This window comes from Eulemur rufifrons, chromosome 29 (genome assembly GCF_041146395.1).
Source record: "Eulemur rufifrons isolate Redbay chromosome 29, OSU_ERuf_1, whole genome shotgun sequence".
Taxonomy (NCBI): Eukaryota; Metazoa; Chordata; class Mammalia; order Primates; family Lemuridae; genus Eulemur; species Eulemur rufifrons.
Window position 1 is genome coordinate 30,517,448 of NC_091011.1, and position 16,755 is coordinate 30,534,202.

The 16,755-nt window shown below is 39.3% G+C and overlaps 1 protein-coding gene across 1 annotated transcript in view; it reads right to left on the reverse strand.

The window, feature by feature from the left end:
* DNAH11 (dynein axonemal heavy chain 11) overlaps positions 1 to 16,755 on the reverse strand; it is a 305,641-nt gene that overhangs the window by 103,842 nt on the left and 185,044 nt on the right. Inside the window, exons 55-56 of the mRNA XM_069462413.1 lie at positions 9,668 to 9,829; positions 2,376 to 2,609 (exon numbers count right to left, since the gene is read on the reverse strand). Of these exons, the coding sequence (XP_069318514.1) occupies positions 2,376 to 2,609; positions 9,668 to 9,829 (396 nt within the window). The remainder of the gene's footprint in view (positions 1 to 2,375; positions 2,610 to 9,667; positions 9,830 to 16,755) is intronic.

Sequence of the window (16,755 nt, forward strand, 5' to 3'; positions counted from 1 at the left end):
TATGTTATTTCAAGCTCTAATTTCAGTTTCTAAGGAAGCTGTTAGCTCTGAAATATCCAAAGTGACTCAAGCCCTGGAAGGGAGGCTTTAGCTATGAAGAAAGGTCACTATAGCTATCTGTGATGAACTAAAATGTCATCTGGGAAGGGGTTATTTGGCTATAAAAAGGGCTTTATTTCAGCTTGATTGTAAAGAATGAACATTACTAAGGTTTCCAAATGGCTTGGCTATCCAGCTCTGTGCCATTGCTTACGGCAGCCCTGGAGCGGACACCTGGTCCAATGTGGAGGGGTTATGTTCCACATACAACCCGATCCTTCACTATAAGGCTCTCCAACTCTTCACATAGGAGATCAGGCTTTCTTTTCATAATAAATTTATTTTTAAAACTATCAAGTATCTATTAAGTATTACAGCCACTCTCCTGATATTAAGAGCATTCCATGCATAAACACCTAAAGAAAAGAAATCACCTGTAGTCTTTCAAGCAAGACTTCATCTATCTTCACAGACTTTCTGACTGCAGTTTTTTAGCCAAGAGAGAAGAAAGGGACCCCAAGCAGCCCTGGACTTGCCAAACGCAGTGAATTGGCTTTCCCTATTTTCCCCTCCCCACCTCCTGACTCATCAATACATAACTGAGATGATTATTAAGAGACCACAGTCTCTCTCCCCTTCTTGTTCCCTATGTCTGAGATGCTGGGACAGTCCTGGATGCCACTGCACTTGCTTTTAGCTTTGTCACAACTCTTTAAGTTTGGCAGAGGCATATTTTTTTTCTTTGCTAAGGGCTGCCCAGCAGTATTGACAGCTCAGTTTGGGTGACAACACTATCGCTTCCTGGGGCAAGGCCAACAGGATAGGTTCGGGACATCACTCAAAGGGATGTAAGTGCCGAGACACAGTGCTCCCTGCTCATCATCTTTTAGCTCAACAGGACTCCTATGAAAGTCATAAAGGGTATTGATTTAAGTGAGATAGACGAGGATAGACAGGTAGAGGGAAGAAAAAGGAAAGGGAGAGGGGCAAAGAGAAGAGACTAAGATAAGGTGGATATTAAAAGGAAGGGAAAAGACTGACATTCTTTGAAAAGGAAGGAAAAGATGTACAAATGTGGACAAGCTTTTGGGGGCTTCCCAGCAACTGTTCTTTCTATCACTTGATCCCAACTCTCCTGAAAACCTCCTCACTCAGGTTTCTCTTTCCCAGTTGTGGTCCATCTACTCACTGAACACAGATCACACCGTTTCACAAAAACAGCCATTCCTGGTGCGTAAATCTAAGGGGGAAGAAGGCAAGTGGCGCGGTGGCCTACAGAGTGATCGAAGGACTTGGCCAGAGAGCCCCTCCCAGTGAAAAGGAGCCACTGTATGCTCCCCCACACGGCCTTGGTTTATTTCTAGCCTAGGCACAGATGGGCTACCCCAAACTCTTGGGGAAAACACTGGCCCAGTCCTTTGAAAAGCATTTAAGAGTGTGACCTGATGACAATACTCTGAGAAGGCCACCAGCATTTCTGAGAATTTTGGTTTTTACTCCAGCTCTAGGGCCCTGCTGGCTCAGAGAAAGGCTGAGCCACTCTCCGAAGTCTCCATTGTCTTGCATCGGAATCTCTCATTACCAGTCATAAAGAGAACAGTAGAGATGTGGGTTCAAATCCCAGCCTCACTGGCTTTCTGGCCTTAAACACTTTAAGCCTCATATATAAAAATATGGTAGTAACACCTGCTTCATAAACTCATTTGGTTTCTTAACAATGGAAGAGAAGATATGTGTACAGACCTACACATGATTAGCATCCTGTGCTAATTCGTTCACTCTTGCAAGTTGGAGATAAAGTGCTTGGAGACAGCAGGGGCCTTATGGCTGAGGACAAAGACAACACTGGACACTATCTGAGAGAGCTGGGGACTAAAAGGAGCAGACCAGACTATGAGGTGGGAGTGCTCTACTTGGGACCTCACCATAGTCATCAGCCAGAAAATGACGCTCTTGTTGGAGGTTGAGAATCAGACCGAGAAGGATACTGTTCCATCCTAGGCTGACAAAATTCCTCAGGACAAGCCTCATGCACCAAAGAAGCCAGAGAGAAGTGAGGGGAAAGTGCTGAGTCTGCTCCTTTCCATACCCCCACAGGGCCTTGCACAGGGCTGGGCCAACAAGACAAGGCATTTCCCCAAACCGGCTGGGACAGAGTAATTGGCCAATCCCTTTCTAGGCTTAGGAAAACAGTAACAATGTGTTCTCTGTGTCACCAAACTGTCAATTTTAGCAGTCAGCATCTTATATAAATGGGTTCAGTAGTGCTTCAAAAGGAAATATATTTTTCTAGGAAAGAGCATGGATTATACTCAGTAATTACATCCTGTTCATACCTGAGAGGCCGTGGTCTTCAGCTTCTGAATGCCATTCATCAAGTGCTCTTTCTTCTGAGACACCTCATTTTGTTTCTTCTTCAACAAGTTCTTAAACAGTGATATTTGTTCTAGAAAACTCTTTGGGGTGGTATAGTTGTGTCTTCTCTCATTCTGGTAATACCTGGCACTCATGTCATTTACACTGGCGTGAACATGTGCCATGAAAAGGCTGATAGAGTCTTTGTGCAGTGGCTGAAAACATAAACGTGGCAATCCATAAGAAATACTCTCAAGTTAAAAATATAATTAAAAAAATAGAAGAAAAATAAACAAAACTATACAATATCTTTTTTCCCTAAAAAACAGAACACATTACAGTAGAACCTATGAAAACTTACTTAATCTTTAAGACGTAGCCTCAGAATGAGAGCGATTACAATAAAGCATTCAGCCTTCCTAACTCTCTTCTTGCCAAGCAGGACAAAGGATTTTTATGTGTTCTACATACCAAAGCCAAAAGCCAACATAGAATACAAGCACTGCTCTCCACAACTTGATTTTTGTCTACCAAGTGTGCAAAAGAGAAAGTAGAGCAATTGAGTCACAATATCCTACTAAATATTTTTTGATGTTGCTTCCAAACTAAACTTAGACCAAGAGAAGCAACAATCCTGCAAAGTCACTGAAAAAAAAAGCTGAAACTGAGAAATTCACAGTTTTATAAGAACCCGTGTAACAACAAACTGGATAGGTAGGGTATAAAAATCACTGCTTCTGGAAGAAAAATAGCAAGGTCATCTCTATTTGCATTTGGAAAAAAAAAAAATCCACAAAAACAAACAACTCTTCTTTCAAGATCTACCGGAGAACCACTGTCCCCCTCTGCCACCCCCCTCCCCCACTATACTTTCTTTCCATTTTGTCCTCTATGACTTCTGAAGTAGTTAACTTTTTAATTTGTGGAGTCACATCTCCCTCATTTTAATGATTATTTATTGCATTCTGTACAAGATGAACCAGGTTCAATTAATCAAGGGAAGCCTAAAAATCAATTAATATGAATTAAATGAGCTACACCAACTCTTAGGAAAGTCACACATAATTTACCAAAGTGTTGTCAATAATGCTCAGACATCTTTAGGAAAATTGTGCACAAGTGGCTGGTGAAGCAGTTAAACGTTTCAAACCTGCATCATTAATATTACAGCCAGAGGTGCGAGGAGAGACAGGCCAATTCTTGTTGGTGAAAAACAACTGCTCCTGTGCTATGTCTTTAAACACCCAGCTTTCCAACACATGGCAAATTCCACAGTGGGTTTAACATATGGATATATTAGATTGTGCTGCATATTAAAAAATCCATCTCACTAGTAACTGAAATAATGTGTTTTTAAAGCAAAAGGTAAACACAAAGTGATACAAGTTCTGAATAGTCTTTGTTTCCAGTAGACCCAAGACACGGGTATATTACTGATTAGTGAGCTCAGAAAAAGAAAACTTATCAGGAAGTTTATGTACACTTCCTAGAAATCATAGTCCCTCGGCAACTTTATTTTTAAAAGAGTCTGACTTCAACACAAACATGTGCAGAGATTTGCTCCTGTCCTGTCTTGCATTCATGGAAACTAAAAATGCACACATACCTTTCTACAATATAGATAAGTACTTCTTTGGCCAAGTATAACTTCCTTACAGGGGGGAAAAAAAAACAACAAGCCCTGGCCTCTGCCCAACCATGATCCTGATGGGGAGGCTCCTTGGAGGCACTGAAAGCTCTCTTTAACAACAGTTTCATTTGTAAATCGGTGATGGAAGAAGTGGTTTCCGGTAGAGCTGGAAGTGGCCCGAGACAACTTGTCTCAATGGGGCAAAATAACTATTGTTATCGGGCTTAACAAAATGGCACAGCATGGGAGACTCGCGGAGCCAGGGAGCAGCTGGTTGTAATTCACACTGTTTTTCAGAAAACTCTAATCGTTCCAGAACAGACCTCTTTGATGACTGGTCTTCCCTGCATTCTCAATTTGTCACTTTCTCTTATGATAAGGTCAGTAGTGACAGCACTTCCTGACATTAACAGCTGTGGCTTTTAAAAGGGTCATTGTAGAACTACTAATTGCAGTAATTTCATTAGCATAAATTATTTATTCTGCCATTCATTTATCTCCAGTTTTTTTTGTGGGGGGGTCAGTGGGGGGAGATGCTGGTAGCACAGTGACGACAGCACAGTGCTGTATTTCTCACTTGGAGAGACGGGAGGGAAGAACATCATTCCCGCTACATTTGGCCCCTTCCTAAAAACCAGTTGATAAGCATTTTGTAGTCATTTAGCAGCCAATCATAGTGAAGGCAAAAATAAAAATAAGCAGAGTGCCGGTATCAAATGATTACAGACCCACGGTTTCCCCACTAAGATGCTTTGGAAAGCAGTGCTATCTCCAACGCGTAATCAAATGCAAAGATGAAACTGCTTTTCCTCACATTAAAAAAAAGTGTTTAATTTCAACTCTCTCCGTTGGTTCACTGTAAACACAAAAACATAAACAAGTCTCTGCTATTTGGTATGACAGTTCTCCGCAGTGGCAGCCTCTGCCACCCCAAATGCTCTAGCCACCTGGCTTGTCAAGCCCAGGGCTGTGTACGTCCCCCCTGTTGAAAATACCAGACAGCAGAGTCGAATGCAAAGGCCACCACTAAGTCAAATACCTTGTTTTTGGGATTTCACACCTGTCCAAGGCCAGCAGGCTGTACTGGTCTATAATACTAACTTTGGACTTTCAAGAGTATTGTATTCAAGGGAGGGAAGAAAGAAGGGCAAAAGAGAAACCTACAGATGGAAGAATCTATTTTTTCCTTTTTTTTTTTGGAAGTTTAACTTGGGGCGATTTTGTCACATATAATGTCATACACCTATAGTCAGTCTTGTAAATTTTTCTCAGAAATTATTTGTGTTAATTTTTAAATATGCTACACTGCTGAGCTATCCGATCTATTATTTGTATTTTGGGGAGGAACTGGTAAAAGAGAATATGTTAATTAGGTATTTGTTGCTGGATGGTGGTTTATTAAATAAAGAAAACTTAATAATGCATAAAAGAAGCAGTCTTGCATGTTAGCAGCTGTCCTGACCACCTCACAGTGCTGATTCACTCTGAGAAGATTCTGGAGGCAGCTAAGGACTCAGGGTTTGAACCCTAGGACTGGGCCAGATTTCCAGTTCTAAAAAACTGGGTAAGGTACTGAAGTCCCTTGTACTTCCTCCTACCCATAAAATCACTCCTTTTTATTCTGTTTCTTTCCTTCTTTTACTGCTTTCAAAATAGCCAAACATTTGTGCAATATTCAAGAGAAAGACTTAAGATATGGGCTCTGCCGTCAAATTACACATGGGCCCCTGACCAGTGGTGTTATCTTGTGCACAGGCCTCCACATGTGGGTCGGCGGGGGGGGGGGGATGGTGGTGGGGGAACCAGTGGTCCCTCTTCATGAGGTTGGTGATTAGAGGTGGTGAGCAATGCAAATCCGCAGCAGGTACCGTGAGCATCCCTAATCCGAAAATCCAAAATCTAAGTTGTTCCAAAATCTGAAACTTTTTGAGTGTCAACATGGCAATGCAAGGGGAAAATTCCACATCTGACCTTATGCGACGGGTTGCAGTCAAAATGCAGTTAGAACTATGCTTCCTCTACAAAAGTATTAAAAATATTTTATAAAATTACCTTCAGGTGATATGTATAACGTGCATGTGAAACATAAATGAATTTTCTGTTTAGGCTTGGGTGCTGTCCCCAAGATATCTCATTATGTAAATGCAAATATTCCAAAATCCAAAAGAATCTGAAATACCTCTGATCCCAAGCAGTCTGAATAAGGGCTACTCAACCTGTATTAGTTCTGCTATGGTGGCAGTAGAGCACCAGCAGTAGTCACAGTGGGATTACCACCACCACACCGTACAGCAACAAGTGCTAAAAATGCAGCACCAAACAGAGTTTTCTCAATTGGATACTGGTTTGTTACTTTATCTGCTGAATGCGTTTTGTTGTTAGGTTGCTTATGCTTTTCATTTCTTGTCTTTAATTCTGGAGCTTGACTACAAGTCAAAGGCAAGACGAAGTCCAGCATAAGCCAACAATCTTCCAGATGAGTGTGCTGTCACTTAAAAAAAAATAGCTTCGTGTTTGACACACTATTTTAAAAATGAACCTGCAGACCACTGGAGAAACAAATCTTTAAAGACAGCAGTAAAACAACTTTCTTATTTGAGTGGACATTTCTCATGATCCATTTTAGAAAAAGGTAGTAAAATACATCATTTATAGGCTATCAAACTCCACAACAAGTTCTGGATTAAAGAGTTGATAGCATGACAAACAAACTCATTTCACTGAAAAACCTGATGATATGGAGCTTGTGTCACTGCTTTTAAGTGGCATCAGATCAGAAGGACAGAGGATTTTAACTCACTAGTTGGTCAACATGCTTGAAAAAGATGCCCTCCTTCACTTTGCTCAGATTCTATACCGCCCAACACAAACCTCACCCTTTCATCAGACAGCTCGCTGTTTCATTTTCATTCAATAATTTCTCCTTTTATCTGGTCCTGCTTTCAAATATGTATATGATGCATTTTTTTCCTTGAAAAGCAAAAACACTGCTTGTCTTTTACCATTTTGGTTTCTCTTGCTTTTTGCCTTGAATGTTCCTAACTGGAACCCATGCACAAATCAATTAAGGTCTTCAACCAACTCTCTCTCCAAGACACTTCCCATAGCATTTCCAACCCCATTTCCAAGGATACCCAGAGGACTTTTCCTTCTCTCCTTGTACTGCCTCCTCTCATGTCTAGTTCCAAATCTCCCGTGAGAAGTAGTGTGTGTTGACACAAAGTCTCCAGATAAATACCAGGTGATACTTAAATGTCAAACTATTTTGGTCATTTTTTGTCAGCTGTCATTTACCTCAATATCAGGTAACAGAAAAATAGCACAAACATTTATTTAGATGTAGTCAACCCGTACCCCTGGGTGCTGAGTGTGTACTGATGGGAAATTATATGTCAACACACACAAAACTGCTTGCCTTTAATGAATCCTTTCTCTGTGGCCAAAGGGGGTCACCTTGAGTAAGTACCTTACACTCAGCAAATGAGGTCAATAATTAAGAAGTGCCTAAATTATGCTGATAACTTTCAGTCTGAATAGTGGAAATTAAAACTAAGAAAGTGATCAAATTAGTGCTCATTCACAAAATTTAAAAGCTGCTTTTGACCTCTACAGAAAAGAGACCACATGTTTCTAGAAGAATATGGACACATTGCACTCTGAATTATAATTATTGCTCCTGAGCAACAAATTAGGAAGGTGGGAAAGTTAAATAAGCACCTTGCACTGAAACGAAATCATCTGGCTAATTTGTTTCGAGGCATAATTCAGCTGAACAGAAATGGTAAAGTGCTTTTAAAATTCCTATTTGGCGCTCAGCATCCTACAGGAGGCGTCATGATACCATCTGATAGAACTTAGCACCTGACAGAAGCCCTCTGGACTTAAAATGATGCAAGTCCTGCCTCAACCAGCAGATGTCAATGGTCACTGGCATATCAAAGCTCCTTCAGTGTCACTGTTTTCAGCTATCTCCACAGGAGAAAGCCTGCAGAGCGGCAAAGGGCAAGAACTTAAAAAAGTACCGTGCCAGATGCTAACTAATTAAACCATGGTACTAGCTCTTGTTATATTTCCTACCATTTTAGAAAGTAACATTCAGAAACAAAGTGTTCTCATGAAAGTCCTTTCTCTTCCTTACCAAACCAGTAACTATTAAAAGACAAAAAAAAAAAAAATACCCTACAGAATTCCAGTGATGCAATGAAATTTGTGTTAATATGTATGACCACTATTTGTCATATCTGATGGTTGTCCAGATTTTAAAGTATAAAATATTTCTGGCAGCCTTTAGAAGAGATAATTTCCCATTTTCTTTTATTTGTGGAAATGTTGTAAGTGTGTGTGGAAAGAGAGAAATAGTTGGATATTCTAAAGCCCCTACCCAATACCTACCTATCTTCCAAGTCAGATGTTGCTTGACAGTTCTTCCCTAGCAAGCCAGTGCTAAATAATTGGATTTATAGACATTTTAGCAAAAGACTAAAGGAAAAGAGATTTCCCTGTACAAAACTCTGTAGGCATAAGCAAATACTTGACTGTGTGCTTACTTATATAGCTGCTTTTTTAAAAAATAGAAGCAAATGAAATATAGTATTATGAATAAAGCTAGCTGCATACCAAAAATTAATTAAATATGCAAATATGCCCAGATTTCTAACCATCTAGCCACCAAAAGATACAATCAACAAAATGCAAAAGGATTACTTTGGAAAGGTGGCAGTTATGCCTTTTGGAGTGAAGCAGGCTATGGTGGTTTGTTCCTGTTCATGATAAACTTTCAACTAGGAACAGACATCATTTCTCATCTATCCCCCATTCTGTTTTTGGCTCTGAGAATCACTTTCAATGTTTGACCTACTCTATGCACCTTTTACCTTCTATGGTGGAATGAGAAGACAAAGTTCTCTAGGAAATGTTCACCATCACCACCTTTCCAAACAATTAACCAGAAAGGCAATAAAACTTCCTATCCAGGAAATCTAAATGATAACTTCAGATTTAAGTCCTTTTACCCTCTGAATCTGAATGCTTGATGGGTTTTTTCATTTCATGCAACCGTTTTAAAATGTAATAGGAGGTGCAAATTTCATCCTGAAGAAATGACAAACATAACTCATAAAACATAAACCCATAAAACAAATAAGCAGATACACTATTTGACTTAGTGGTTGTGGAATTTACGGAGGCTGATTTTTCACTCGTCAATCCTGTTATGAGGATAATCACAATTTAGTTGCTTTACTTTGTTAAGAAGCAAGTATTGCATGGCTATGGGTGACTACCATTTTTGTTTAGGTTTTTAGTTGTGGACTTAAAGGATTTATCTTCAGTAAGCCCCATTATGTTTTAAGGAAGTAACATTCCTGTCCTTCTGGTGAGTCAGCACATGAGTGAGAAAATGCTCAAGTGTTTTGTGTGTGCGTGTGCCTGTGTGTGTCCATGTGTGCGTGTACACGTCCATCTCAACCTGGTGGGAAAAAACGGTGAGCCATCATAATCCATGGAATGTAAACAGATGATTTTATTATCTGAAATAAATAAGGACAACTTTCCAATACGAGGTGTATTTTGGAAAGTATTTATTTATTGAAGTGCTTGTGTGAGTGCGTGTGTGTGTGTGTCACTCAGGCTGACATGGCATACCTCAATTCCCTCGGTTTCCTCAATGAACCTCCTGCTGACCGAGACCAGAGCCTCCTGCGGCCATGCATGAAACCAGTCAATAGCCGTGCAGTTAACTATGGCTGGGAACTTCCGAGCTCTGACTCTCAGCGTGTGACCAACTGGAGAGAAACACAAAATGATCTGTGGAGACATGGGGCAGGGCAGAAACAGGAGGGTGATGAGTGAGCAGAGAATTACATTGCAATCCTAGACAATGAAAGAAAGGAGTGCAGCCAACCGTGACATTAAACGACCCTAAAGCACTACAGAGTGGACAGCAACATTAACCTCCTTGCTAATCAAAGTATAAACCTGTCCAGGGCAGCTGCTCCACTGGACACACAGAAACACTGCTGTGTGCTTCCCTTAAAATCTGTCCCTCTTCTCCTAAACATTTTTGATGATTATCGTCAAAAATAGTGGAAAATTTTACTCATTTCAATTGCACAAGTAACACGGTAACAATAAAAAATAAAAATTAAAAGAAATCACTATGACACAATAATACCAATACTTCCATCATGTTTCCTTTCATTCTGTAATTCATCAGGCTCTATAAAACTGTGTAATGATATACTTTAAAAAATGTTTTATCATATTGAATGCTTACTATTTATGTCTTCATTTAAAATAAAGTATCTGCTTGAGCTCTCACTTCAGATTTGTAAAGGAATAAAAAAAAATGAGGTTTAAACATTCTCCTGTGGAGAAAATTTTAAGTTTCTGCTGTAAATCTGAAGTTTTTGGTAGATATGTAATGATTTGAAAGTTAATGTAAACCTGAATATACTTCCATAGTTTCTGTAGGGACACAAGGGATCCTGTCAGGAGTGCCTGAGTTTGGCACCTGTGTCACCGGAACTCAGCGAGAGAAGTGCCTGAAGCCAGGTGGGCTGCATCTGACCCCATTTCTGTCCCTTCCTGAGGGTCCTTGCTGGGCTTCCCTGAGCATGAGAGGAGATACCTGTGTAAAGTTCTAAAACAAAGGAGGTGTTCAGGGCGCCTCCTTTCTTCCTCTGCTTTCCTTCCCAAATACCTGTGGACTTGAGGACACTGGGGGAGAAACGTCAGCCGGGGTAAGACCTGACAGGGAGAGGTTTGGTTTCTGCTTCTCTAGAAATAGCTCAGACTTGAGGATATAAGACCGAGTTTTACAGCTCTCTCTCTGTCCCTAATACTTCGAGATCAGGTATTGAATGAAATGACTTTTCAAAGGATATGATTTTTTTGAACCTATAGTGCTTTTTAAATCCACACCATTAAAAATTCCAGCATACGTGAAGCTATGTAATATCTCATTTCCCAGGCATTTTACTATGTTTATTTTATATACCATCTGTATTCAACAACTCAAACTGTGCAAATACTAAGATCTAAATAAAATGTTTTCTTTTATTGTGACAAAAACACACCCAGAGATCTACCCTCTTAACAAATTAAGTGTAAGTATAGTATTATTAATACAAACACAATTTTGCACGGCAGATCTGTGGAACTTTTCCATCTTGCATGCTGAAACTCTTTACCCATTAAACAGCAACTCTCTATTTCCTCTTCCTTCCAGTCGCTGGCAGTCACCATTCTACTTTCTGTTTCTACAAGTTGGACTACTCTAGATACCTCTGAGAAGTGGAATCATGCAGAAATTGTCCTTCTCTGACTGGCGTATTTCACTTAGCATGATGTCCTCAGTGTCTATTCTTGCTGTGGGATATGACAGGACTTCCCTCTTTTTATGGTTGAATAATATTCTATTCTGTATATGTACTACAATTGCTTTATACAATCGTTTGCTGATGAACATTTAGGCTGCTTTCATGTCTTGGCTGTTGTAAATAACGCTGCAATGAACACAATAATGTAGATATCACTTCAAGATCTTGATTTCCATTCCTTTCCCTATATACCCAGAAGTGAGATTGCTGGATCTTATGGTAATTTTAATTTTTTGGGAAACCACTATACAGTTTTCCATAGCAGCTGTAGCATTTTACGTTCCTACCAATAGTGTACAAGTGTTCCAGTTTCTCCACATTCTCACCAACACTTGTTATTTTGTTATTTTCTTTTTTTTTATAATGACTATCCTAACAGATGTGAGGTAATATCTCACTGTGGTTTTGATTTGTATTCCCCTGATTACTGATGTTAAGTATTCTTTCATATACCTGTTGGCCATTTGCATGTCTTCTTTAGAGAAATGTCCACTCAAGTCTTTTGCCCATGTTTAAATCAGGTTATTTATTTGCTCTTGAATTACAGAAGTTTCTTATGTTTTTAAAATATTAATCCCTTATCAAATATATGGTTTGAAAATATATTCTCCCACTTCATAGGTTGCCTTTTAACTCTGCTGATTGTTTCCTTTGTAGTGCAGAAGTTTTTACTTTGCTATAGTACCACATGTCTATTTTTGCTTTTGTTTCCTATTCTTTTGGTGTCATATCAAAGAAATCATTGCCAAGACAATGTTATGAAGATTTCCCCTGTGTTTTCTTCCAGGAGTGTTAGAATTTTAGGTCTTACATTTAAGGCCTTAATTTATTTTGAGTTGATTCTTGCATGGGTTGTCAGAGAAGGCCCAATTTCACTTTTTTGCACGGGTAAGATGTTTTTTAATGATGCATAAACTGACTGATCATGTTTTTCATTATATTCAAGATTCTAGTTACAAACTAAATAATTGCTCTAATAATGCATGTGTTAACAAGCCTCAGTTACAATGCATAATTTTCACTTATATCTCAGTTCTTAGATTTCTCTTACCAGCCTTTTTTCCCCCATACTTGAAAATTTCTCCTTTCTTTCCAAGAATTTGGTTTTCCACACCCAACTCATCTCTCATTTGTGCCAATTTTAGAAACTTCATTTACACATAATTGTAGCAAAGGCAGAGGGAAAAAAGCATCCTTTGAGATTCCAAATATTTCTATGACTTTTGCACTTAGTTTATTTCTACACTTGTAATTGGCATAATAGCAGGTCTTAAGAACGTGTTAGAAAATAATGTAGCTGAACCATGTTTGCGTAGCTTCAGGAAAAAATGATTTCCCTGAGTTACTTTAATGATATGCCTTCATTATTTATTAAAAAGTGATAAAGAATGGTCATTTAAAGAACTATTTTTCTCTTTTATAATTTTACAATTGAAGATATTTTCTATGTTATTTATTATTGCTTAAATAAGGATCTTCCCAATATTATTTAAAATTTCACATGAAAGGGGACAGCAGGAGGACCAGTGGTTCTCAAAGGACTGTCTGGAGCTGGTTAGAAATGCAGTCCCTGGACCCACTCCTGACATAAGAAATCAGAAACTCTGGGGAAAGGACTCAGTAATCTGTGCTTACAACAAGCCCTCTTAGGTGATTCTGACACCCACAGCCATGGCCTAATAGTTTTACATTTCCTATGGGCAAATGAAACACTTACTTTTTCAATGTTTTTGCAGTTCATGAAATATAGGATCTAGGTCTCTACAAACAGAGTGAAATGGAAAATTTAGAGAATTTTAAATAAATAAAATAATCTAAATTCTATTGTCTAAACTAGACTTTAAGAACTAAATTTTAGGAATATACTTGATCCTTAGTAGTTCCTAAGAAGGGAAAGGGTCATATCACACTGGCCTTGAGGAGGGCAATTATCTACCCAATTCACTGCTGAATAATTTCTAGTTTTGCTAGAATCAAGCACATGGTAGTAGTCTCATGTAAGATTTTTCCAGAAACCCACGCTAATGTCTTGAAACACTTGGTTATTCTGTTCTTTTTGAAAATAGTTTCCACTGCTTTACAAATAACCTGAAGTAAACCCTGGTTGTCACAAGGAACATTATTGTCGGGTGAAAATCATCCTGAATAATTTTCCTGTTATATTGCCCTTAATTTCATGAGAGATTAGCATGGGTGTATAGCAAGGATGTATAGAAAATAAAAAAAAAAAAACAAAATAAATGATTGAAAAAAGAGTGTTATGTTGTCTATCATTTCTTGCTAGTGTGATACACAGGTGCATACTCATTTTATTTTACAGCATGGGTGCTGTTGATTAGTATCTGCAATGCACCACCAGGGGCCACATAGGCTGGTTAAACAGCATTCCACAGACTCTAACAGAATCTCTTGCTAACTTCTTTTCTCATCAACATAAATGGCTGACTGGGCAGCTCATGGCTGGCAGACATGATTTTTCATTGATGAAATGAGCAGTGTTCAAGATATCTGAGGCAAAACAGAAAAAATGTATGTATACTTCCACTGCTGGATGGGCAAAATTTAAAGATCTAGGTATCCTAGAAATTATATGCTTGGCAGTGGTCTTTAGACTGGATCTTGACTAGTCCTGTGATGAAACAGCTTATGGAAAGAGTCTGTCTTTTGTGATACTGACGAGAAGGTCAGCTGCCTCCTCCCATGGAAATATTCCCACATCTGCCCCAAAGGAAACTTCCAAGGACAGAGCTGGGACTGCAACAAGCTTTCAGAGCAGGTCATAAGGCCCGTGTGTGTAAGCTTCCTTGTTAATCAATACACTCTGTGAGGCAGGCCTGGGTCTGAGACTTTCTTTCCGGGACACATACCTGCAGTTGGGGGTTTGGGGGCATAGCCCCTTTCTCAGCTGAACAAGTGTCACCTACCTTGAAGTACCTAAATTCACTCAACTATACTCTCAACCTCCAAAACCCCTGACAATTGCAAATGACCAAATTGGCTTACGTGAGTTTCAAACAGTGGGGAGGGAAAGGAAAGTCAGTGAATAAAATAAAGTTAAAAATGCCTCCGGCAGCTGTGCTCTATTCTAAAAGCAAATGCTCACAAGTAAAAAGCAAACCCTGAAATCACCATCTATGTACTTCCTGCAGCTCTAACATTTGGATGTCAGGAACTTGCTTTTGGAATCCATACCATAGAATTTTCTATTCTTTTTTGTTCTTTTCCCTACACAGGTGTTATGACTCATTTGCAAGAACCCACTTTTCACTGTGTTTCATAATATGTTTCAATTTCTTTTAGATAAGATCCCACAGTAAGTACAGATCTATTTGCGTGTCACCAACAGGACTGAGTCCATTTCATCTTGCAATGAAAATGGGATTTGCTACAGTCACTTTTTATTTTTTTTCCAGTTGATATAGTTTATTCTCAGACAGTAGTAACCCTTCCATATACTTACTTTAGAAGCTTCTATCCATAACTTACATTTTCACTTATCCTTAAAAGTCTCAGTATTTTCCAAGAATAATAAGGTCTGATTCTTACTGAGAGAACCCTTCTAGGAATGGAAGTTCAGTGCAGAAAATATTCCCAGTTTGATTCTTATAGTCTCACTTTATCATCATCCTCATATTTTCCTGTATTCCTTCCATCTAATAACCTTTTAATTTCAATTCTTTTTGAAAGATCCCACAGCAGTTTCAACCTACACACGTTCAATACATTTTTATACTTATTTCCTTTTTAGAGAGCACATAATGAAATAAATCATTCCCAAGATCTTCGACTTGTAAATATTGGACGTTACAGATTTTTGCTAGAGGTAACATTTGATGTCAGGGAGTTTTAATATCTTTCTTTCTTTCTTTCTTTTCTTAAACAACAAAGCTCTTCTAGTCACAAAGAAAACTGTATGTGGACCCCCAAGAGATAGCAAAGAGTATAGCTGTTCCGAGGGGGAAAGCAGTGGGGGGCCATACTGCTTGTCCCCAGGGCCTATGATGCTCACATACTGCTTCCGGGCCAGTGTTCAGCCCATAACTACATATGACAGTTTTTTTTACTTCCCCCCGAAGAAAACCAGATGCATATTTTTCTACTGGATAGGTCTGTACGTGAGCTGTGTCATTCCAAGTGTCTGATTTCTGATCAGTGCCGCTCTGCTAACAGGGCACACGGCATTTCTGCTGACACCCCGTGGTAACTCTACCCACGTGGGCAAGAGCAAGTCTCATACTCTGCTGGCAAATCCCAGAGCTGAATGCTAACAGAATGAGATAGACATGGACATGCTTCTCAAACTGCAATGTTTAATTCAACATAAAGCGATATCCTTTACTCTAGGATTAAGCTTTTGATGTCTAGTGTTAAATTTTTTTTTTTTTTTTTTTTACAATATAATATGATGGAGAAGATTTCTACTCACTCTTTGGGACTCTTCCTAATCACTATTTTCCTCATGCAATTTTTTATTGTCCTATCTTCTGCTATCTTATATAACCTATACCTCACACATGCATAGTTGTAATTTTACTTTGTGTGTGTAATTACTGGATTGACGTTTGTCTTCCGAACAAGAGGAGGCGCTAGGTAGGCAGGAGCTGGGCTGGCTCTTGCTCCCTGTCACATCCCCAGGACCCAGCATGTCACAGGCACTCAATAAATACTTGTTCAACGATGAATGGCTAAATGAATGAGTAAATGGATGGCAGATGGAAAAAAATTCTTCTGGGCAAAACAATATATTGCTATTTGCATCCTAATTTTTTGAGATTTTGTTGTTGTGTTGCATCTCAAAGGTGGTGAACTTCAGATACAGAGTACAAGCTTGCACCCTTGTCTCCCTTTAAAGTTCTTTTCATTTTACTTATGTCAAATAATACCAGAAAGTGGGAGGCAGAGACTAGAGCACTGTACTCAGAGGCGTGGTCCCGAAAAGCAAAACATAACTTGCAGCAAGGAGAGTCACAGAGCCCGGGAACCAGCGCTGGCGAGCGAGCCATTAGAGTGTGTCTGCTCCCCATCAGAGCAGGTGTCAGCATGAGGGGCAGGAGGGATAACGACTGTCCCTGTCACTGATGAAGCCATCCTAGATGGCCATCCACACAAGGGGAAGAAGTCAAATGCTCTGCTGCTCAACCAGATAGATTCGGAGAGACTTGACCTTATAATGTGGCAAAGGTAAGGTTCTGTGATATCTGATTTTCTGCTGGACAGGTGAGTGTTTGTGCTTTTTATATAAAATGAAAAATGTACCATGAAAATTACTTGTGTTACAACTAAGTGTCTTGGCTTATGCCATGTGTGACTATGTTCATCTGCTGCTTGGATATGAGTGTTGCTCAGCACTTC